The sequence below is a fragment of the Mesoplodon bidens genome (assembly GCF_964165515.1).
Source record: "Mesoplodon bidens genome assembly, chromosome: 4".
NCBI lineage: Eukaryota > Metazoa > Chordata > Mammalia > Artiodactyla > Ziphiidae > Mesoplodon > Mesoplodon bidens.
In genome coordinates this window covers 146004200-146027815 of record NC_138160.1, presented here as the reverse complement: position 1 = coordinate 146027815, position 23616 = coordinate 146004200, and the positions used below count along the sequence as shown (strand labels likewise).

The 23616-nt window shown below is 57.8% G+C and overlaps 1 protein-coding gene across 1 annotated transcript in view; it reads right to left on the bottom strand.

Moving 5' to 3' along the window:
• Positions 1–17555, bottom strand: part of FBN3 (fibrillin 3) — a gene marked incomplete at both ends in the record, with an annotated part of 58606 nt that extends 41051 nt beyond the window's left edge. The window contains 24 exons of the mRNA XM_081232655.1: positions 145–270; positions 449–673; positions 2923–3048; positions 3320–3370; positions 3476–3613; positions 3727–3846; positions 5000–5125; positions 5214–5339; positions 6882–6935; positions 7212–7487; positions 7611–7733; positions 9476–9601; positions 9721–9840; positions 9910–10053; positions 10441–10572; positions 10684–10836; positions 13289–13414; positions 13552–13677; positions 13788–13985; positions 15762–15857; positions 16102–16197; positions 16474–16572; positions 17142–17224; positions 17359–17555. Of these exons, the coding sequence (XP_081088781.1) occupies positions 145–270; positions 449–673; positions 2923–3048; positions 3320–3370; positions 3476–3613; positions 3727–3846; positions 5000–5125; positions 5214–5339; positions 6882–6935; positions 7212–7487; positions 7611–7733; positions 9476–9601; positions 9721–9840; positions 9910–10053; positions 10441–10572; positions 10684–10836; positions 13289–13414; positions 13552–13677; positions 13788–13985; positions 15762–15857; positions 16102–16197; positions 16474–16572; positions 17142–17224; positions 17359–17555 (3187 nt within the window). The remainder of the gene's footprint in view (positions 1–144; positions 271–448; positions 674–2922; positions 3049–3319; positions 3371–3475; positions 3614–3726; positions 3847–4999; positions 5126–5213; positions 5340–6881; positions 6936–7211; positions 7488–7610; positions 7734–9475; positions 9602–9720; positions 9841–9909; positions 10054–10440; positions 10573–10683; positions 10837–13288; positions 13415–13551; positions 13678–13787; positions 13986–15761; positions 15858–16101; positions 16198–16473; positions 16573–17141; positions 17225–17358) is intronic.
• Positions 17556–23616: the final 6061 nt, after the last annotated feature.

The following is a 23616-nucleotide window of genomic DNA, read 5'->3' as shown; positions in this document are numbered from 1 at the left end:
AGGGTGTTGAGCTGTGCTTGCTCACAGAGCAGGCAGGTAGACAGGCAGGAAAAGGCCGGTTCTTGTCTTTTAGGTGCCTCTAGTTCATGGCCCCCATCCCTGTAGGCGCCCCCCACCTCCCAGGAGGCAGATGCGGGCACGTACCTGTGCAATTCCTTTCCTGGGCATCCAGGGCAAAGCCCCCAGCACAAGAGCAACGAAAGCTGCCCACGGTGTTGCGGCAGGTGCCGTGTGCACACAGCCCGGGGAAGGCTTTGCACTCGTTCACATCTGCAGCATGGGAGCACAAAACGTCACACTGCCCCGATGTCTCTGGGTCCCCACCTCCTGAGCGTTCACCCCTCTGGCCACAGATGTTTGCTCTCTCATAAACACACGTCCCATCTCCAGGCCTCTGCCCACACTGTGCCCTCTCCCCATCCACCAGGCTCCCTGAGCCCAAACACACCTTTATAGAAAGGCTGGCCTGAGAGGAAGTCCCGGCTGGCAAAGCCCAGCCCCCGGGGACACAGGCTGGCAAACGCTGGGGACTCAGGGTCAGGGCACGCCTCGCACGTGGCCCCCCACGCGGCGCCCAAGGAGCAGCAGCAGACATCCATCCGGTACTTGCCGGGCAGGGCGGCCCCACATTCATCCTCATCCCAATGCAGGAAACAAAGCTCCAGGCGCACATCTGCAGGGAGGGGCAGTCACCAGTCCTGCCCCTGCCACACTGTGCCTGCCAGGACAGGCATTAGAGCCTCCTTCAGCAGCTTCTTCTGAAACTTCCTCCCCAACGGGAAGAGTGACTTCCTCATGCTGAGATTCGATATCATCCAATACTTCCTTTTTTTTTTTTTTTTTTTGGCAGCGCTGTGTGGCTGGTGGGATCTTAGTTCCCTGACCAGGGATCGAACCTGGGGCCCCCAGCAGTGAGAGCACCGAGTCCTAACCACTGGGCCACCAGGGAATTCCCAACAGTTACTTTTTTTTTTTTTTTTTTTTTTTTTTTTTGCGGTACACGGGCCTCTCACTGCTGTGGCCTCTCCTGTTGCGGAGCACAGGCTCCGGACGCACAGGCTCAGCAGCCATGGCCCACGGGCCCAGCCGCTCCGCGGCATGTGGGATCCTCCCAGACCGGGGCACAAACCCGTGTCCCCCGCATCGGCAGGCGGACTCCCAACCACTGCGCCACCAGGGAAGCCCCAGTTACATTTTTAAAATGATATAATCCAACAGTTACATTTGAATAATGGTATAATCCAAAACTTACACTATAATAGTAACTTGCACTGCTAGGTGCTTGCTATGTGATGGGCACTGTTCTAAGCTCATCAATCCATTGAATCCTCAAAATAACACCAAGAGGAAAATACTGTCATCATGCCCATTTTACAGGCAAGAAAACTGAGGCAGAGAAGGGTTAGGTAGCTGACCTGAGGCCAAACAGTTAGTAAGAGGTACAGCGGGGTTCAAACCAGGCCATCTGGCTCCAGAGTGTGTGTGTTTAACCTGTAAAACTCCCTTAGAATAATCTGGGAGTGGATAAGCCTTCCTCAGCACCAGACGCGAGGGTCTAAGAATGGGGCTGGTTAACTACGGCCTGGGGTGCCAGCCTCCTGTTTTTGTAAATAAAGTTTTATTGACACACAGCCACATCCATTTGTTTCTGTACTGTCTGTGGCTGTTCTTACACTACACAGCAGAGCTGAGTAGCTGCAACAGACTGTGAGGCCCCAAAAGCTGAAAACATTTACTCTCTGGCCCTTTGCAGAAACAGTTAGCTGATCCCTGGTCTAAGACAACGTCTCACTCTTTACAAAAGGAACATACGCTTAAGTGGGTCCATTTGAGGACAAGACCCTGTTACAGAATCTTTAGGAAAAAATAAAGATAAGCAGAAGTGCCATGACACACAGGGATCTGTCTTAAGCTCCCATGTACCCAGTGCCTTGGTCCAGGGCTGACCAGACTGAGCCATTTCACCTGGCTGTGAATTCAGCAATGGCTTTTTTCTCTTTACTCAGTTACTTTCTTTCCTTGTTCACCTTTTGGAATCAGCAAGAAGACCCGCTGCACACCTGAAGCTCAGTTTAGAAGGAAATCGAAGTTGAGAAGGGTCATCAGGGTCCATCTGCCTGATGTTGACCAGGCTCCAAGGTGACCCCGAGGAGGCTACCAATGGATTGATGGGACTACAGGAGGAAAAGCTGATAGAACTCGGAGCACTACCTGCTGGCCGGCACATGCTTTTGGCCAAGAAATGTCCAGTTCAAGATGTTGATAGGGACAAAGCAAGAAGCCCTCATCGAGGGGGAAAATATCTCAGAGCCTTTGAGACTGAGGGTAAGCCATTCAGGGTGAGGGTTTGAGCCTTGGATGCTGAGGAAGGTTCACCAGCATCACTTACCACTCATGCTAGAGGTGCCTCCTGCTCAAATCCCCCCGTGTAACCCTTACTCGGTAATAAGAAAGAATAAATGAAGGTTGCAAGTATTATTCCACGAGATTTTGCCATCTGCAATGACCTTCCTTAGAAGGGCAGTTAAGAAGATGCATCCCGGGCTTCCCTGGTGGCGCAGTGGTTGAGAGTCCGCCTGCCGATGCAGGGGACACGGGTTCGTGCCCCGGTCCGGGAAGATCCCACATGCCATGGAGCGGCTGGGCCCGTGAGCCATGGCCGCTGAGCCTGTGAGTCCGGAGCCTGTGCTCCGCAACGGGAGAGGCCACAACAGTGAGAGGCCCGCGTACCGCAAAAAAAAAAAAAAAAAAAAAAGATGCATCCCCCAAAACTTTGGAGACACGTGGGCAGGAGGTGGGCAGTGAGAAGAGGGTCCTGGAGGACCCCCGAGATCCCGCTTGTCCCTAGGAGGGGTCTCCAGCGCTGGGAGTGGAGGCACTGAAGGGCAGGGGGCCCGGCATGGGGACCCAGCCCGCACTCACCCACGCACAGCCGGCCCGTGGCATCCAACGTCAGGCCCTCAAGACACTCGCAGTGAAAGGAGCCAGCAGTGTTGAGGCAGCGCCCATTGGGACAGACTCCCGGGAAGACCTCACACTCGTTCACATCTGGGCAGCGGCAGGCAAGGAGGAGAGGCAAGGGCTGGAGGCTCCCAGGAGCTGTTCCCCTGGGGCCTCAGGACACCACGTGGTCCTTGAGGTGGGGGGAAGGGGCAGTGCCAGCCTCAGGGGCTGGCGGATCGCGGGGAAGACCCAGGTACCAAGGAGGGAGAATGCCTCAATCTCAAATGACTTCAGGGAGGGGCCCCAGGCAGCCCCCATGACACTCGCCCACGTGTGGCTTGGAGGGCGAACCGCAGAGGGTGGGGTTGGGGGTTACCTTCGCAGCTGAGCCCCTTCACGCGGGCGAAGCCACGGGCACAGGCGGGGTCTGTGGTTGGGGAGAGGAGTCACTTTCTCCACTTAAACACAGGGGATCTGTTACCCCCGAGTTGTCCCGATGGTGTGGGAGCCCCGGAGCCCCCCCAGGCATTACCCATGTCACAGCGTTCGCAGGGGCTCCCCCAGGCAGCCCCGAGCGTGGCGCAGCACTCGGACCGCAGGGTGGCTCCATGCAGGTTCGCCTCGCAGCGGCCATCCTGGACCTTTAGCCAGCAAGTGCCTTTGGTGCTATCTGCGGGGAGGGGCTTGCTGTCTCACCTGGCGGGCCCACACCTGCACGCCGACCCGCAGAGACCCAGCCTACTCGGGGCATCGGGGTCCCCGCTGCTCCGTGGGGCCTCTCACCTAAGCACACGGTGCCAGAGGGTCCCAGGCGGTTGCCGGGGGCGCACTCGCAGGCGTAGGAGCCGGCCAGGTTGCGGCACACACCGTTCACACACGGATTGGACAGGCACTCGTCGATGTCTGCAGGGACAGCCCCCCCCAGCCGCCCCACCCCCCAGCGAGTCCTGAGCTGCAGGAAGGGGAACCCCCCCTGACCAGGGGCCCCTCCTCCCCACGGCTGCCAAAGTCCAGAGGCAGGGGGCGCAAGCGGTTAGAATACAAGGGAACGGACTGCGCAGGCTCAGACGCACGTGAGTTTGCACTGAATCGTCTTGTGCACCTGCACAAGCACGCTGACGTGCAGGGTCCTGGGAGCGCACACAGGTAAAAGTGCAGAGGGATAGGCACGGTGGGGAACCGTGGCCCTCAAAGGGTCGGTCCTGGCACAAGACAGGTGAGAGGCAGGAGGAAACCCCAGAGAGGATGGAGGCCTGGGTGTGGCCAGGGTGGGGGAGGGGTGTCAGCTGGAAAGAAGACAAAAGGACCAGGGGAGGGGTGGGGCCAGACGAAAAGCTTGTGCGTGACTGTGTGTGTGTGCGTGTGCAGGTGTCTGTGAGTGCCAAGGGATCTATGTGATGGGCAAGGTCATCACAACAAAGTGTGTGTGGGCAATGGTGAGCATGCACAATTGAACATGTGTATGTGTCAGTGACTGCACGTGTGTGAGAGGGAGGATGGGCACGTATTCTTGTGTATAAGCGTGAGTGTGTATGAGCATGTGAGTGCACAACTGTGCAGGTATATGAGAGTGTGACTGCACACATAAGTGTGTGTGGCTGTGAGCCTAAGTGTGTGAAAGGGTGAGTGAAAGAATGTGGGCACACACATCTTTGAGTGTGTGCACGTGAGGGTGTGTGACTGTGGGAATGTCTGTGAGTGTGAATATGGGTATGTGTGTTTTGTGTACCGGTGTGTGTAACTGAGTGATCATATGCACACATGTGTGAATGTCAGAGGGTCTGAGTGTCTGCATAAGGGTGTGCCTTTGAGGGTGTAACTGTGGCTGTGAGCATGCGTGTAAAGTGTGAGAATAAGTGTGTGAATGTGGGTATTGTGTGTGTACCTATGTGTGTAACTGTGAGACTGAGTATGAACACATGTATGCCTTTGAGCGTGTCTGTGTGCGTGAATGCAGGTACACATGCGTCTTTGAGCACGTGTGTACCCACAGCATGCAGCGTGCATAAGTATCTGCATGTATGTATGCGTGGCTGTGTGCCCCGGGACCCTGTACCTTCGCAGGTCTCCGTGTCTTGCCAGAAGCTGAAGCCCTGGGGGCAGGAGCAGCTGTAGCTGCCAGGGCTGTTCCGGCACCGCCCGTTGTCACACAGGAGGCTGTTGAGTGCACACTCATCCACGTCTGCAGGGTGAGGGGGAGAGAGCGGGGTGAGGGGTGTGCAGTGGGGGTGGCCCACCCACCTGCCCGTCCACTTGCCAGGCACGCTCACCCATGCACTCCTTGCCGGCCGCGGCTGCCTCGTAGCCCAGGTTGCAGATGCAGCGGTAGCTGCCCCGCAGGTTCTCACACATACCGTTGGCACAGACATCAGGGTCGAGGGCACACTCGTTGATGTCTGCACCAGGAGGAGGGCGTCAGCAGCTGCCCTGGCTCCCTGGAGGCTCCAGAAGCCATGTCCCCCGGGGCCAGAGCTCCAGCCTAGACCCTGCCTCCTTCCCCTTGAAATCAGGGTTTCTCAGCACTGTGGATATTTGGGGCCAGATCATCCTTTGCTGTGATGGGGGGCGTCCTGTGCATTGTAAGATGTTGAGCAGCATTCCCAGCCTTACCCAGGAAATGCCAGTAGCACCCTCCCAAATATTTGTCCAGACATTGCCAAATGGCAATGTCGGGAGGGGGGCAAAACTGTCCCCAGTTTGGAACTCATGGAACAGATGTTTATATGGCAGCAACATAATTTTGAAAAGAAAAGTGCAATCATAATCACTACCATTATAGGATGTTTACTATTTTGTGCCAAGCATATTAGCTCATTTGATCCTCACAACATCCCTGAAATGGGTCTTACCGTTATCTTCACTGCACAGACAAGGAGGCACAGAGACAGTAGGTAACTTGCCTGAGGTTATTCAATCAGTAAATAGTAGGGCCAGGATTCGAACCCACGCATCTGGCTCCAGAATCTGTCCCTTTAACTGACAGGGGGTGGGGGAGGGGTGGACATCTGTCCTGCCCTGATGGCCTAGCAGTGGATGGGAAATCTGACTATTCTAAGTCCTTTTATTTCTTGCTCAGGCAGAAAGGCTGTTTCAGGAAGGGATGGTGTCATAGGTTGGAGTCCTAACTCCCAGGATCTCAGCATGTGACTTTATTTGGAGACAAGGACTTTACAGAGGTGATCCAGTTAAAACGAGTTCATTAGGGTGGACCCGCAATCCATTCCAATATGACTGTATCCTTATAAAAGGGGGAAATTTGGGCACAGACGCACAAGGAGAACCCCACGTCAAGAGGAAGGCAGAGGGGTAATTCCCTGGTGGTCCAGTGGTTAGGACTCTGCATTTTCACTGCCGAGGGCACGGGTTCAATCCCTGGTCGGGGAACTAAGATCCTGCAAGCTGCACGGCGTGAAAAAAAAAGATGAAGGCAGAGGGCGTAGGGATGAATTAGGAGTTTGGGAATAACATACACAATACTATATATAAAACAGATAACCAACAAGGACCTACGGTAACTAACAGGGAACTCAATATTTTTAATAACCTATAAGGGAAAAGAATCCGAAAAAGAATAGATATGTATGTATAACTGAATCACTCTGCTGTACACCTGAAACTAACACAACATTGTAAACTTAAAAAAAAAAAAAAAAAAGATGAAGGCAGAGATCAGGGTGATGCTTCTACCAGCTGAGGATTTAACAGTGAAGTGCCAGAAGCTACGGGAGAGGCATGGGACAGACTCTCCCTCACAGCCTCGGAAAGAGCCATCCCTGCTCCCACCTTGATCTCGGACTTTTAGCCTCTCCAGAGCTGTGGGAGAATAAACGTCTGCTGTTGAAGCCTCCCAGCTGGCGGTACTTTGTTACGGCAGCCCCAGCGACATGACAGTGCCCAACCACGACCCCACCCCTCTGTCCCAGCACTGCCCCGCTCACCTCTGCCATCCGCGGTGATGCCAAGACCACTGCTGCACAGGGCCTGGAACTCGGCTGGAGTGGCGGAAGCAGAGCGAGAGGGGTCACTGGCCATTGCCGAACCCAAACCACGCCTAGGATGTGGCCCCTTGGAGCTGAACGAGGGTCTGGGACTAAGATGCCCCCCCCAATGGGAAGAGCAACTTCCTTCCGTGTCTTCTGGGGGAGAGAAATCCCCACCCCCCCACCCCATAGGAGCCAAGCCCCCCACCACTGTCTCCTCCTGCCCCCTGGGTGATCAGAAGCAAGAACTAAAGGAAAGCGGGTGGAGGTGGGGTAGCCGACCCTCACCGGAGTTCTTGGCAGGACACAGCTGGCAGGGCTCCCCAAACCCGTGGTCGGGGCTCGCACAGCAGCACTCGGATTTGGTGACGGCACCGGGGAAGGGGCGGGCACAAGAGCCCTTGTCGAGGGTCCCGTAGCATGTGCTACGCACGTGGGTGTCCACGCACACGCGGCCATCAGCACCCACCGCTAGCCCCCCCAGGCAGTGGCAGCGGAAGGAGCCCTCCGTGTTGGTACAGTAGCCGTTCATACAGATGCCTGGTGTCTGGCACTCGTCGATGTCTGTGGGGGGCCATGGGCGACTGCGACAGGTCCCAGTCCCCCGCCACCCTGCCCTTGCCGCCTCCCCTCACCTCTTCCTCCCCAATCCCCATCTCTCCCCTGTGGTCCAGCCTCCAGCCTCACCCACGCAGTGGCGGCCATCGGGCGCCAGCAGGAAGCCAGGTTTGCAGAGGCAGGAGAAGCTGCCGTCCTCATTCAGGCACACTCCGTTGGCACACATGGTGGTGGTGGCACACTCGTTGTGGTCTGGGGACACCGGGAGAGGATGGTTCCCAGCAGGGTCCCAGCAGTCACCCCTCTTTGGGCCAGCCCTGCCAGGTAGACCAGCCCCGCCCCTCACTTTTCCAGGGACCCTTCCCAGGGCAGTTCAAGCCTGACAGGACAAAATGTGACTGTCGGGGACTATGTCGACTTGGATATAGTGAACTGCTGGAGTGTGAACTCCCCTGGGGCAAGACTGGGGCTACTAGCTCGAGTCTGCATCTTTCATCCTGGCACACCGTAGGTGCTCCATAAATAGTTGTTCAAAGTCGGGCTTCCCTGGTGGTGCAGTGGTTGAGAGTCCGCCTGCCAATGCAGGGGACACGGGTTCATGCCCTGGTCCAGGAAGATCCCACATGTCGCGGAGCGGCTGGACCCGTGAGCCATGGCCGCTGAGCCTGCACGTCCGGAGCCTGTGCTCCGCAACGGGAGAGGCCACAACAGTGAGAGGCCCGCGTACCACAAAAAATAATAATAATAAAATAAAAATAAATAAAATAGTTGTTCAAAGTCGAATACGTGAGGTGTGGTGGTTACACAACATTGCACTAAATGTCACCAACTGTTCCTTTAAAAATGGTTAAAATGGTAAATATGTTATGTATATTTCACAATAAAAAATGCAAAAAAAATGGAAAAAATGAGGTAGTGTTTGCATGACTTTATGAATGTACTAAATGCCACCAGACTGTTCCTTTAAAAAGGGTAGGGGACTTCCCTGGTGGCGCAGTGGTTAAGAATCCGCCTACCAATGCAGGCGACATGAGTTCGAGCCCTGGTCCGGGAAGTTCCCACATGCCTCAGAGCAACTAAGTCCGTGGGCCACAACTACTGAGCCTGTGCTCTAGAGCCCGCAAGCCACAACTACTCAGCCCGCGTGCCACAATTACTGGAGCCTGCGCGCCTAGAGCCCATGCCCCGCAACAAGAGAAGCCACCACAATGAGAAGCCCGTTTGCAGCAACGAAGACCCAAAGCAGCCAAAAATTAAAAAAAAAAAAAGAAAGATGATGGTAAAATTATAAAACAATGAATTAATCAAAATTACTTTCAGTAGGTGATATCTAACTAATAAAAAACAATGCAAATAAAAATAATGATTTATGCACAGACATAAATTATTATACCTAAAGTTAATGCTAAGAAAATAGCTAATTTAATAATCAACTTTCTAAATGTATCTAAAAATCAATAGAAATTAAATGCTCTGCAAAAAAAAAAAAAAGAATGAAAGGAAGAAAATCCTTCCTGATGAGGGAAGACTGCAAGGCAGGTCTCCTCAGAGAGCGTGACAGAAAAGAATAAAGGGAGTCCCCGGTGGCCCCTACAAGCTGTGGGGAGCTTGGGTGGCACCCCCATACCCCACAGGGAGCCTGAGATCGGGGCGCTCTCCACGGTCCTGACCCACCTCTCTCAGAGGCCAGACTCTCTCGAGGACAGGTGAGGGGCCATGAGTCAGGGGCAGGAGCAGACAGCTGATGGCATGGTCTTACCCCAGAGGCCCCTTCCTGGGATTCAGGGAATGAATTCAGGAAGGAGAGAATGAAGGAGTGAGTAGGGGCTGGACAGACCACAAGGAGGATCTCAGATGGGCTGGTTCGGCTCAGAAAGGGAAGCAGAGGACCCACCGTGAGGAGGGAGGTGGGTGATGCAGCAGGAGTGGCAAGATGCAAAAGGCAGCTACTGGGGCCCAGAAGCCGCGTCCCCACCCGCTCACCCTCAACTCACCCACACAGTGCTTGCCATCGGGGCCGAGCTCGAAGCCCGCATTGCAGACACACTGGAAGCTGCCTGCTGTGTTGACGCAGCGGCCATGGTGGCAGAGGCCACTGCTGGCGATGCACTCATCCATGTCTGGTGGGGAGGCAGGTGGGCAGTCAGCAGGCATCCTCCTAGCCCCCAGGCTCTAATTCAGATGCAGGTTCCATCAGCCAGGCTCCCGGTCACCCCCACTCTCCGATGGACGGCCATACCCACGCACTCCTGCTTGGTGAGCGTCGCCTGAAAGCCCTCCCAGCACCGGCAGTGGTAGGAGCCGGGGGCGTTGACGCAGTCTCCGTGGTGGCAGGGGCTGCTGGCACACTCGTCCACGTCTGCAGGCAGAGGACCCTGAGCCCCAGCTCCCCCGCCCCCAGCCCACCCCTGCCCCAGCCGCTGCTCACCAATGCACTCCCCTCGAACGTCCTGGGTGTAGCCCACGTTACACTCGCAGCGGTAGCTGGAAGAGGTGGGCAGGCAGCGGCCATTGAGACACAGGTTGGTGAAGTGTCGGCAGATGTCAATGGTCTGGTTCAGCGTGGCTGTGCCTGTGAGTAGGGCTGACGTGGGGCACCCGAGCATGTGCTGGCCCCCTGGGTCTGGACCTCACCTCCGGGTTCAGACACCCACTCAAGAAGCTGGAACCCTACCCCAATGGCCAGGCTCTCCCACTTCAGCCCAGAGTCCTGCCCTAGATTCACACCTCCACCCTGGCTGAGACCCCCAGCCCTCCACCCCAGCCCTAGACCCTCACCCAAAACCCAAACCTTGACCTGGAGGCCTGGATCCCCAATCTATCCCCAGCCCCAGACCACTGTCAGTACTTTCATCCCTACTGCCCAGGCCAGGACCCACACTCCAAAGCCCTGACTCTCTGTCTCTGAGGCCTGGACCCCCTTCCCCCAAGGGAGGAGTCTTGGATCCCAAGTCCTCACCAACGTTGGTGTCACCAAGGCCCAGGCTGGGAACCCCACGCCCACTGGGTCTGAAGCCAGGGAGGCCGGGGAAGGGGCCTGGGTAGGGGGGCAGCAGCGGGAGCCCCAGGGCACACAGTCGCTGGAACTCATCTGCAAGAAAGCGGGGTTGGAGGCCAAGCCTTCGGTTGTGCCCCGGGATCCCAACCCGCAGGCCAAGCTCTGGGGGCAGAGGAAGGTGGGAGGTGGCCCCAGGCCACTCACCAGAGCCCCGCGGCGGACATAGCTCAGGGGCCGGGCCAACTGCCCAGCACCTGCCCGTATCACAGCAGCACTGCCTATGGGTATAGCGGCCAGCGAGGTCTCCGGCACAGCGGCCCACGATCAGCGCCGAGAAGCAGGTGCCGGCACGGTGGTCTGCAAGGGGGTGGGGGGTCGGGAGGATCTGTTACCAGACTTCAAATCCCAGCTCTACCAGCACCGTCTGCAGGACAGAACTCCTTGCCTCTCTGCGCCTCAGTTTCTCCATCCATGGATAGGAGATGCTCAGAGCACCCACCTCACCTCGGTAGAGTGTTGCAGAGTGCACTGTATCTGGCACGTGGCCCATCCTCACTGAGTGAGGATCTTATTACCAAGATTTCCAAATTACCCCCGGGAGGGAGACTTAGGCTCATGCTGAGCAAAAGTGTCCCAACATCTAAAGCTGGCATTGTTAGGAAGCTCCCTGTCACTGTGGGTATTCAACCACACTGAGGAAGACCCCTGGTTCAGGGGGCTGCCCCGGTGAGAAGTCATGCTGGGTGCTCAAGCAGAGATGCTGGGATCTGTATCTGTGTGTCCCCGCCTACCAGCCCTGGGCATCCTGGGGAAACCTAAGAGGCTGTGAATTTGAGGAGAGGCTGGGGGAGCAGACTGGTGGACTGATGGCTGCAACTCTTGGGGAGACTGAGGCAGAGACTCCCCAGGTACGAAAACCACAGACGCTTCCACTACGCCCTCGAGCCTGATGGCGTTACACGGTGATCGTATTTCTCAAGCTCTGACTCCAAAAGGGCGTATTTTTAGGTTTGAAAACCCACAAAGGTTGGCCAGTGGCCCACAGCGGAAAAACCCCTCCCACCAGCCGGGAGGGCCCTTGCAGCTGTCCCTGAGCTGCCCGAGGCGGAGAAAACAGAAAGCGTTTCCACCTCCCCAGCCATACCCCATGCACCTGGCGGGAGGGTAGGGGGGTGGTCCCCAGGTGCATGTGTGGGAGTCGAGGCTCTGCACTCCCAGCGCCACCCCTGGCCCACGAACAGGACTGGGCCTGCCCAGGCAAGAAGAGGTCAACAGACTTGTTCAAGGTCTCACAGCTGCTGGAGAGTGAGGCAGGATGGAAATCCAAATCTCTGAACCCCAGGGGACCTGACCAAGCAGCTGCTTCTCAAGTAGGGAAGATGAGGCAACATGTAAGAATTTTGACAAAAATGATGCTGCCTTTGCTTATTAAGCACCTACTGTGATCAGGCCCTGCTAAGCAGTCACAACCCCAACTTCCTTGCTCCCCTGTCTTTGTGAATGTGTATGGAGTGCCCCCTACATCCAGCCCTGGGCAAATCTCTTCATAAATTGTTATTTAATCCTCCCCATGTGGTTCAGTACAGCCGTTATCTCCATTTCACAGATGAGGCAGCTGAGGCCCAGAGAAGTTAAGTCACTCGCCCAAGGTCACAGAGTATGCAAGCAGCTTAAGTAGCAGTTGGAACGCAGGACTGAATTCCAAGCCCATGTTCAGAGGACACTTGACTTTGGTTCGCATCTAGGCTCTACTATTTAGTAGTTGGGAAATGCCCCACAGTCCAGGGAACATGCCCAGAGGTAGCCTCCATGCCAGCCAAGATGGCCCCCGGAGGTGGAGGAATAAATAGGTCTGGCGCTGGCCATGGCACACTGGCAGAACTCCAGACACAATATTCCCTGTCCTGGCTGGTAGAGACCCAGCCTGAGAGGTCCGAGTGGTGCTGGAGACCTGCCAAGCCCACCCAACCTCCCCAAACCAAGACGCTGCCCATGCCCCACCACAAGTGTTCCTGGCCAGCCCTGTTGGCCACTGGCAACCTCTGACGTCTAATGACGAGCTCATCAAGACAGCAGGACAGGGAGTGAGAGCCCAAGGATCCTCCCGCCCCAGCCAGGAGGGTGAGCCTCCAGGGGGAGGCACAGCCCAGACGACCCCACCCTGGCTGGGGTCAGGGAGCGGGGTGGTCTGGGGAGCTGGGGTGTGGGTAGCTCTCTCTTCTGGACTTGCGGATTTGGCTTAAGCAAACCTCCCCTCTCTGGGCCTCAGTTTATCTCAAGCACAGTGTGGGGGAAGATGGGGTACTTTTAAAAAGTCTTCGGGAGAGGAAAGAGGGATACAGAGACGGGGCCAGAGAGGCTAATGGGCAGGAGAGCGTAGAGACAGAGGCCAGATAACCAGATGGGCATCGAGATGGGGGCATTGAGGTGGGGGCTAGAGGGGCACAGCGGGGGGAGCCAGAAAGGGAAGAAAGGTGACCAGTGAGCAAGAAGGGCATAGAGTCCAAGGGGCAGAGGGGCACAGGAGGCCCGTGAAGCCAAGATACCGAGACAGGGGACCAGAGAGCTAAAGGGCATAGAGATGGGGCCTAGAGGGCCTCTCAGACTGGGGTCCAGAGAGCACAAAGGCCAATGGGTAGGGAACCAGAATTAACGAGGGGATGGAAACCGGGGTCCAAAAAAGACAGAAGGACATAGAAATCGAAAGGCTAGAGGAGCCCGAGGGCCAGAGGGTTGCAGAGATAGATGAGCAGAGGGTCTGTCTCCTCCCTGCCCTCTGCCCCTCCAGCCCCCCTGGGCCCTGGCTCACCCAGGCAACGGGTACCATCCAGGCTGCTGGCATAACCATGGGGACAGGTGCACACGTAGCTCCCGACCGTGTTGGTGCAGTCGCCCCCGGAGCAGAGGCCTGGCACGCTGATACACTCGTCCACGTCTATGTAGATACATGTCCGGTTAGAGTCCAGCCCCCCACCAGCCTTACCCCACCTCCACCTCCTCCTCCTTGCAGGGGAGCCTGAGCCACCCAGAGCGGAGAGGAGGTCCCAGCTTGAACCTCTCCTGGTCGCCCACCTTCACACTTGGCGCTGTTCTCTCTGAGCTGGTGTCCAGCTGGGCAGCGGCACTCAAAGGAACCCACAGAGTTGACACAGCTGCCCCCCTGGCACAGGCCTGGGATAGCCTGGCACTCATCCACGTCTGCAAGGGAATGAGAGGCACGTCAGAGGGAGAAACCAAGGCTTCTGAGGGCTCCCACTCAGCCCTGGCTCCCAGGACCTCGGTCCTCACATACTGGGCCCCCCACTCACCTTGGCAGGCCCCCGTGTGTATATTGGGGATGAAGCCCCGGCGGCAGGGGTGTGGCTGAGCAGAGCAGAGCTCACATGGGAAGCCCCAGGCCCGGCCCACAGTGGCACAGCAGAGCGCCTTGGTGCAGACGAGGCCTGTCAGCTGGTGCTGGCACCCCTCCAGGCCCACTCGACCAAAGCAGGGCCCTGTCCGGTAGTCTGCAGGGCAGATTCATGTGGGCAGCTGGCCTCAGGCTGCCCCCACCCCATAGTCTTCTGCATTTCCATCCCGGCAAGCCCAACTCAGGCCTCTACCTCTCTCGCCTGGACCACGGTGGTAGCCACCTTCCCAGCCTCCCTATACCAACACACCAGGTTTTTTTCCTGACCTCAAGCCTTTACTCATACTGTTCCCCTTCCTTACCTGATGAACTCCTATTCACCCTTCAAAACCCTTTCTCTCCAAAGCATTCTCCAACCAACCTCCAAGAGAGGCCAGGACCTCCAAGCCTACAAAGCCCAGGGCGTATCTGGAGACCCCCTCCACTCCCCCAGGCCCACCCTCCCTTCAAGCCCGGGCAGGGACCCATGGATGCCCCACTGGAGAGCCTCTCTCATCCTTGAGCACACATCTGGCTCTGCCAAATCTCCCAGACCCAGCATCCGCCCAAATGCTCTGAACCCACAACTCTGCATCCCTGACACGCCCTCCCCAACCAGCTGAAGGTGGTCTCATTGGTCCCCCCACCGCCGTGCACGGGCCCAGATGTGACTTCCTGGCTCCATCCTCCAGATGGCTCCAATCAAGGGGCTGGCACTGGACCAAGGGAAGCCCCTTCCAGAAGGAGACGCCAAAGCCAGCCCCCAGGCCTGTATGAAGGAGGGGAGACCCGCGACAGTCCTGACTTCCTAAAGCAAAACACGGCCCCCAGAATCTCACCTCAGTCATCCAGGACCCTGGAACCCCACTCACTCCTGCCTAGGCACCCAACCCTGCCTCTCTCTGGGGCCCCCACCCCCCCTCCAGGCCTCTCCTCTCCCACCCTCTCCACTAACTTTCATTTTCCCTCAGCCATCCCGACTGCTCCCCAAGTCAGCCCGAATTCCAACTCTGTTTTCTTGCCAAATCCAGTTTCCAAATGCTCACTCTCAAAGCCAGGTAACCCCCAGCCCCTCCAGCTTCTGATTCATGGCTGTACCCTCTCCAACCCAGCTCCGGCCACAGATGGGCCTCCATCCCCAGCAGCACCCTTCACACTGGGGTGAGTCCCAGGGTCCTGCCCATTTTTTGCCTTCCCGGGCTCCTTGGACACACAGGGCACTCTGATGGCTCCTACAGCTGCAAAACTCGCCAGCCCTGCTCTTGTTCACTTTCTCATTCTCAGCTGCCCATGGCCTCCATTTCTCTGGTAGAACCTTAAATCGCCCTCCCTTTTCTTCCCCAAGAACCTCAACTATCCTCTGGGCTTCAGCCCCGTGGATGGGGCAGCCCCAGGCCTGGGTGTCCAGCTGCCTCCTGGGTGACCCACAGGCTCCTCGGCCAACACTGAGCCTCAGGGTCTTCCCCCTCCCTACCCCCGGCTGCACCACCTTCCCTCCAGTTTTCAGAGCAGACCTGGGATTTGTCCCTGCTTCCATGCCTCCCCTTGCCCACCCCAGCCCCCAACATCCAACTTCTCACAAAACATTGTTCTTTCCACCGTGTTTGTCTTGGTAACAGCCTCCCAGCAGGTGACCTCCACCCACCTCAGCCCGTGGGATCATTTCAACAGGATGCAACATGAGGGGGCGTGTCCATCTCATGACCTCCGACTTATCCCTTCTACAGGAAGCCCTCCGTGACTCCCTTCCCTGGAGCACAGTTTCTCTGCCCTTCACAGCAGCAGGGACAGCAGGAAGGAGGTCAGCTGGACCCTCCCAGGGCCTGGCCACGTCTCAGGGGCTGCCAGGAAGCCCTCCTCCCCCCAAACCCCTGCCCCGCGCTCAGCTTGGTACCTTTCTCACACTGAGGCCCCGTGAAGCCGTACACACAGGCACAGCGGTTCGGCCCGATGCAGCGGCCCCCGTTGTGGCAGCCGTGGTCACAGACGGCTGTGGAGGAAGTGGGGGGGTGTGGCCTGAGGTCCCCCAGCAGCAGAGGGAGCTGGGGCCCGGGCGAGCCCTCCTTCACACAGGAATCCCCACGATCCGGCCCAGACCAAGAGATAAGATTGTGACAATGAGTGTGTCCCCTCCAATCCTGGTCCCAGAGGAGTGACCTGTGGGCGGTGGGCAGGTGGCAACAGAGACCTGACCTCTGGGGTCCCAAGCCCAGGTGTGCGTGATGGGTACTCACGTTGCCCACACACGGTGCCCGTGTAGCCCCTCTGGCACAGGCAGGACTCCCCTCGGCAGCTGCCCCCATTCATGCAGCTCACACTGCACCCCGACCCTGCGGGTGGGGAAGAGGGACACACAGGAAGGCCCCAAGATGCATGTACAAGGCGTCGGGACCAGGTGCGCCCAGCCTGGCTCTGGTCCTTCAGCAAAACCAGCCTGGGCTCCCAGAAGCTTCGGGAAGCCTCTCACCTTCTCTTCCCACCCCTGGGGCGGTCACTTTCTTTCTTTCTTTTTTTTTTAAGCTTAAACCCAGGCTCCCTGAGTTGGGAGCGCAGAGTCCTACCCACTGGACGGCCAGGGAAGTCCTGGGGGGTCACTTCCTGCTCACCTCGGCTCACCCCGCAGCTGGGGGCCAGCTTCCCATCAGCACAGGCGCACAGATTGGGTCGGGAGCAGAAGCCCTCGCCGCAGGCGTGCCTACAGACCGCTGGAGAGTAACAGGCGTCGGTCAAGGCCAGGACCCGAATCCTCCGCCATCCCCACCCCATGGGTGCCCCGGGGGGCCGAGTCTCTGCTGGAGCCATTTGGGAGACAGAGGTGCTCTTTGGGCCAGAAATGCTGAGTAGTCAGGACAGAAGCTGGAGGTGCTGGGGCACTGGCTGTACTGCTGGGGAAGAGGCGAGGGGGCGTCTCCTGGGAGCAGAGTCGGATTCTAGACACATTAGAATGCGGTGCGCGTGGGAGTGGGGAAACAGAGAGATTGCGAGAGACACACACACACACAGAGAAAAAGACAGACACAGAGAGACAGAGACTCGGAGAGAGACCAAGACAGAAAGAGACAGAGACTGAGACAGGCAGACGGACCAACAAGCAGACAGACACACGGCGGGTGGCCTGGGAGCCTGCAGACAGAAGCAAGGGCCATTCCTGTGGCTTAGCCAGACGTCCCAGGCCAAGTCCCCTTTTAAACAAGGCTGGACTTGCTGGCAGTAAGAGAACTGCCCCAGTGTCCCCTGCCTGCACCCCCCGCCTCCGGAAGGAAGCGACACTCACGCACGACACACTGGTTCCCACCGGGCAGCGTCCTCCAGCCGGGGCAGCAGTAGGCATGAAATCGGGAGCCACACACATTCGGCCTTCAGGAGAGCAGGCATGGCTGGTGAGCCCCTGCCCAGCTGGACATCCCCTGGGCCCCATCCCCCCCACCTAGCAGGACAGCCCAGCCCAGCCCACACCCCAGGGGCTTCTCGGCATCCCGGGTACCACACACCCCTGCAAGAAGCCTGGGCTGCCACGCCTGCGCACACGGCCGAGACCTGCAGGCTCCACGGCCCCATCCCAACGGCCTTGGACACCCGCCACGCACGACAGGGCTGTCCAGACAAGCAAGAGAAGAGCCAAGGGGTCCCGGGCCATGGTGTGGGTGCCGGCCCCTCTCCTTGTCAAGCACAGACCCTCCAGAACCATGACGTGTCCCTCGGAGGCTGCAGAGAGGAAGCAGAGTCAACCTCAGCAAGAAGCCCTTGGCCACGGGGCACCCAGGAGAACCAGAAGCAGTGGGACCGCTGCCGGGATGGAGAAACTGGGGGCTTGTGGGAGCCCAGGGAGGCATCCAACCCCGACCTGCAAGCAGGTGAACAGTCAGGGGAGGTTTCTCGGAGGAGGTGTGATGTCTCAGCGATGGAGTCATCCAAGAGAAGGGTGTCGGGGCAGACACAGCACACTGAGAGCAGAGGCAAGAAGATCGTGGACCGCTGAGTGGAGGGGAGGGGGTGGCAGGCAGCCAGGGTGTTTCAGGAGTGCATACCTGTGTAATGGAGCTTCTACTTGTACATCAAGGGCAATGGAGAGCCCTTGAAGGGCTCTAAGTGGGAGGAACAAGGGCCGAAATGGGTGTTTGATGGAGTGTGGAAGGATTTGCAGGGGCCCCAGAGGAAGTATGCAGTTGAAGAGGCTGGGGCAGGCATCCAGATGAGAGGAAAGGATTCCAGGAGCAGGGGGCACAGGCTGGAACTTCCCAAAGGACAGACCACCCCTCTGCCCAGCAGGGAAGGGGCAGCTTTTGTGCCCACTTCACAGAGGAGCAAACAAAGGCCATCACACATTTAGCGAGGAGCTGAGTGGGAGCTGAAGCCCAGGCAGAGGGGAAGGAGGGGAAGAAGATCAAGGGTACCCTACCCTCCAGGAGGTGGCTGGCTCTCTCCAGGACCTGGAAGGATGGGAGGGAGGCGATGGGGACACGGCCACTCCTGGCAGAGGAGATGACCAGGCAAAGGTTAGGAGGATGGAAGCTGAACCCTCAGGGAACAAAAGGCAGACCAAGTGGCCTTCATGGGGGGGGGGGGCTTTCAAGTCCCACTTTCCGCACCAGGGAGAAGAATTGGGCCTGGGTGCAGAACATTGGGCCTGGGTGCAGAACAGATGGGAAGTCTGCTGTGTGCCCTTGGGCCAGTGGCTGCCCCTCTCTGGGCCTTGGGGTGACATGAGAGTCTAACCAGGTGGTCCCAAGGTCCTCAGAGAAGGAAAAGACCTTTTAACCAGGTGGTCCCAAGGTCCTCGGAGAAGGAAAAGACCTTTGTCACCTTTGACGGGGAAGCGAGAAAGAATCGGCCCGGCTGGTGAGGGGCACCCCTTTCTTGCTCCCAGGCTGTCCCGGCTGGTCTGCACTCCGAGGACGCCTTCTCTAGGCAGACTCAGGGCCCACGGGGCCTCCATCTCCGGCCTGGCTTGATCCAACTCCTCCCTCACCCCCTACTTTGCCTGAGAACCGCGCCCGGGAGTTTGTGGAATGAATGAGCGGGGGGACGGCGCGCACTGCACGGGGTAACTGAGGGAGGGGGGGACGGGAAGCGAGGAGTCCCGGGCTCCGCCGACGAGGAGGGGGCACGCGTCCTCAGAGCCCGCCAGCCGCGTTCTCTACCGGGCAGAGCCGGAACGCAGGCCCAGGAGCCGCGACCACGCTCGGCTCCGCCCTCACCTGCGGGTCAGAGCCCGGCTGTGTCCGCCGCCCGCGCCCGCACCCGCACCCGGGCCGAGCCCCTCCCGCCCGCGCCAGGTCCCCGCGCCCCACGCCGGCGCCGAGCGTAGCGCAGGGAGGGGAAGGGGCTGGGTCCGGGGCTGCCGGCTGCAAACAAAGGAATCCCCTCCCCCTCCGTCCCCCTGGCCCCCTCCTCCCGCCCTTGCCTCCCCCCCACCCGCTGCTCTCCGGTTTCTCCGCCCGCCGATGGTCCCGCGCTTCCCCTACCTGCCAGCCGGCGCGCGTGGAGGCAGGCGCGGCGAGCGGACGCGCGGGGCTCGGCGTTGGAGGGTCGGTTCGGCGCGGCGCCGGGGGCCCGGGGCGGGAACGCGAAACCGAGAGGCCGACCCCGCCGAGTTCCCAGCCCAGAGCTGCCACACGGGGGGAGTCGGGGGCGGGAGGAGTTGGAGGAGGGCGCGTTTGCACCTCTGAAGCTCCCGGCGCTGGGGCCGGGGGCTCCGATGCCGGGCGGAAGGAGGGGCTGGAGCTGGGGGAGGGCCTGGGGCTACGGGAGAAACTCCGAGGGGCTGAAGAAATGGGATGGGGGGCACAGAGCCGTAGGCGTGGGCTGAGACGCGGCGTGGGGAGGCTGGGGGGACCACGTTTTCAGATAGAAATTGAGTGGTGGTGCCCTGAGATGGGGCTGCGATTTGAGGTGGCCTGGAAGAGAACCAAGTTTGAAAGGTCCTGGGACTCACCTGGAGGCCCACTCCTACGTCCTCCCGAGCCGCCGCCTCCTCCTCCCTCGGGCAAGGAGAATTCCAAGGGTGACTTGGGAAACTTACCTGGCGCCTGGGGCCTGGATTCTTAACTAGACTGAGATCCGGAAGCCCCTAAAAATGTAGGCAAAACGTTGGCCAAAGATGAGTTTTCTAGAGAGGAGGTCCACATTTTTCATCTGATTCTCAAAATGGAGAGTTTAAGAATCCAGAAGTTCTAGACTTTCTGAGCCTCAGTTTCTCCACCTGTCACAGGGGCTGAATTTCAGAATTTCTGCTCGCTAGCTGGAGCTTCTATCCAAACAAAAATTTCTAGCTTTCCCCACTACTTTCTCACCTCTGAAAACAGACACCACCAGACCAGTGAGCCTGAATGTGGGGATTAGTCAGAAGCTGTTTGTTGAACCTGAGGCTGTTATTCCACTCAGCAAACTCCTATGCATCTGGCAAAGCCCAGTTCAAAAATCCATTCCCCACACCGAAATTGTTAGTTTACCCTACTGAATTCCCAAAGCTGATTGTGCTGATCATGCCTCCATCAAAGTACTTCTGGAATGTAATAAATAAATAGCAAATAACAATTTGAGGTGATATTTAGCAGGTGCTTATGTTCCAGACTTGGGGTTAAGAGTTTCATACACATTATCTCATTTAATCACCAAAAAAACTCTACGAGAGAGATAACTTTTATAATCTCCCAATATGGGTCCCAAGAGACAGACCTGGACTCTATGACACTCCTGGGCCAGAGAGAAGGACCCCAGGAGGGGGGAAAGAAAGGAACATTCTTTCTTTTTTTACTTATTTATTTTTGGCGGCGTTGGGTCTTCGTTGCTGCTCGTGGGCTTCCTCTAGCTGTGGCAAGCGGGGGCTACTCGGGGGCTACTCTTTGTTGCGGTGCGTGGGCTTCTCACTGTGGTGGCTTCTCTTGTTGTGGAGCATGGGCTCTAGGCACGCGGGCTTCAGTAGCTGTGGCACACGGGCTCAGTAGTTGTGGCTCTCAGGCTCTAGAGTGCCACGGGCTTAGTTGATCCGCAGCGTGTGGGATCTTCCTGGACCAGGGCTCAAACCCGTTTTCCCTGCCTTGGCAGGCCGATTCTTAACCACTGCGCCACCAAGGAAGCCCAGAAAGGAACATTCTGCCTGGGAATGGGAGCCTTGAAGGCTCAGTGGAAAAGAGCAAATATGAAAAGTTGGGGGAAAGATAGGCTAATGCCTAGAGACAAGAGAGTATGGAACATGTGCAAATTGAGCAAAACTGGAGCTTTTGGGGAGGGGAGAAACGGGAAGGCGGGCAAGAGGGAAGCTGGAGGGGTAAGCAGAGTCCAGGAGCCCTCAGTAGTGTCCTGCCACCTCTGAGGGGGCCCATGGTGGACTTGCAGGAAGAGGAGTCACTCTGAAGGCTGCTCTGTGGTGTCTAGAACTGGGTCTGGGGAACAGTGAGGGCTCCAGGGCTGGGCTAGGGGGCATGAGGCACAGCGAAACTTTGGGGACAAGATTCAGGGCATCCTGACTGAGGGAGAGGGGTTTCCGGGGCCAGTGAGGATGGTCAGGAGGGGTGGTGAGGTGTGGGGAGAGTGAGCTAGGAAAGGAACCCCAGGATCAAGTTGACAGAGGTGTGGAATTGCAGCGTGGGAAGGCCCAGGGGCTGTCGTGGATGAGCCAGCTTTCGGGGACACCTGTGTCACCGCTTCTTAGGCTCCTTTGCCAAGGTCCACCCTGGTCTGCTCTTCAGCCACCAAGTGTGCCTCACATGGGCGCTGAGATAGGTTCTGGCTGCCCCAGAAGCAGCCCAGCATACGTGTGCAATGTGGGGAGGTACAGTCCCACACCAGGGACACGGCATGACCAATACTTTGATGGCTAAACCCAGAGGTAGGCTGGTAGATCAGGCAGTGATTCCTTCTAGAATTCTCCCTACCTGCTCTCCAGAAGCCAGGGGAGAAGGAATCCATCAGGTGTGGCGAGACAGAGGCGGTGTGGAGCTGTGGGAAGTCTCAGTGACACGTGGAAGTGGTCAGTGACCGCGGGGAGTGAGTGTTTTTTGCCACTGCACCCCCCTCACTACTGTCACACCACCCTGCCTTCCACTGCCCGAGTCTGTTACACTGGTGTCCGTTACCGATATGATGATTCTGTTACATCACACTGTCGTGAAGAGACATTTAGGCTCTCACTCCCCCTCCAGCATCCTAGTGCACCCCAGCACTGTCATAAGGGTAGAGCATTCACACAGTCTCCCTGTCGATATTGCATGACCGCCAAATTCCTATTACAGGGTCACCTGTCAGTGTCACCCACTGCTGTCGCCCTCTCACTGTCACCCATCCATGGGACACCTTGCTGTTTTCTGGTTTGCTCCACGGCCTGGGACATTCATGTTGTCTCATGTCACCATTATACCTTTACCTTATTGCTCTGACGTTGTCACCCATTGACAGTTGTACCGTCACCCAGAGCGTCAGGATTCTTAAACTGCCAGCAGCAGAAATCGGTCACAGCAGAAAGAACCGTTGGTCTGCTGCAGAATCCCTGGGAGGCTGGAGACCCAAGCCTGGGGGTTCTGCAGCCAGCAGAGTCACCACCAAATCACCCACAGATCGGGTCCCACCAAGACACCATCCATTCCTTCTCTGCTCCCCGGGCTCAAATGGTGCTTAATGATCCTGGACACGGGAAACCAGTGCCCCTCTCAGCAAAACGGAGTCCAGGGGGCCCCGCTTCTGACGCCAGCATCCATCAAGGTTTGGGGCAGAGTCACCTGGCTGGAGGACTGTGGGGGGCGTATGTCCCCACCTTGCTTCAAGGGGACTGGGAGAATGGGGATCTGGTGTCTTGTTTTTTCATGGGATCCGCCTCGTGAAGGGGGCACTTCCCAGACCTGGGGAAAGATCATCTGAGTCACCTGATGGCCAAGGAGATGGCAAAGGTCCTATATGTTGTGCTGTCCCCGTCTAGTCATCAGTCACTCTTCCTGCCCCACCATCTCCCTGCTGTCACCCATTACCACGGCAGTCTTAATATTGTCATCTCTCACTGCAGCACTCTCCTTACTGTCCCTTGCCCCCATTATGTGGCTGCCCTACCAACATTACACCAATCCCTAGGGTATTTTCTTTTTACCATGTCACCTGTTGCTGTCCTGATGTCTCCTCCTTGTCACCTGTTGCTGTCACACTGTCTCCATCACTCCCTGTTCTTGTTCATCATCGCCTGTCCCTGTCACATTGCCACACCATTCATGCTACCCTGAGGACCTCCACGCTGTTGTCATCCTGTAGGGTCAGTATGGAACGTCGAAGTCATCCCAGCTCTATTCTTTCTCCCCACATCCCCCCGCCCCAACTCTCTGTGCTGTCCTGGAGTCGCCTCTTGCAGACAGAACTCAACTGTGTGCGTCCAGGAGCAGAAGATTCTGAAATGCCCCATTAACGTGGGCCTGAGGGAAGGACAGAGCCAGGGCTGGCAGAGCGTGTCCAGGAGCACAGGGCCAGGGCTGGGGACAGAGACACGGCGTGGGGGACGGGAGTGCAGTGCGTGCTGTGTGGGGTACACTGATCCTGCCCAAGCCTGGTGGTCTGGGGACAGAGCTCTCTTTGTCTGAGCACGGGAAGCAGCTGGGCTCAGGGAGGATGGAGCACATGGCCGGGAATTTTGGCCGGATGCCTGGGAACGAGGCTGAGGAGGTGGCTGGTCCTGGAGTTCCCGGGAAGGTCAGGGGCAGGCAGGGAGGGACAGAGACAGCAGCTGAACCCCGAGGGCTTCCCCATCTGGTTCTCCAGGAATGACAGCT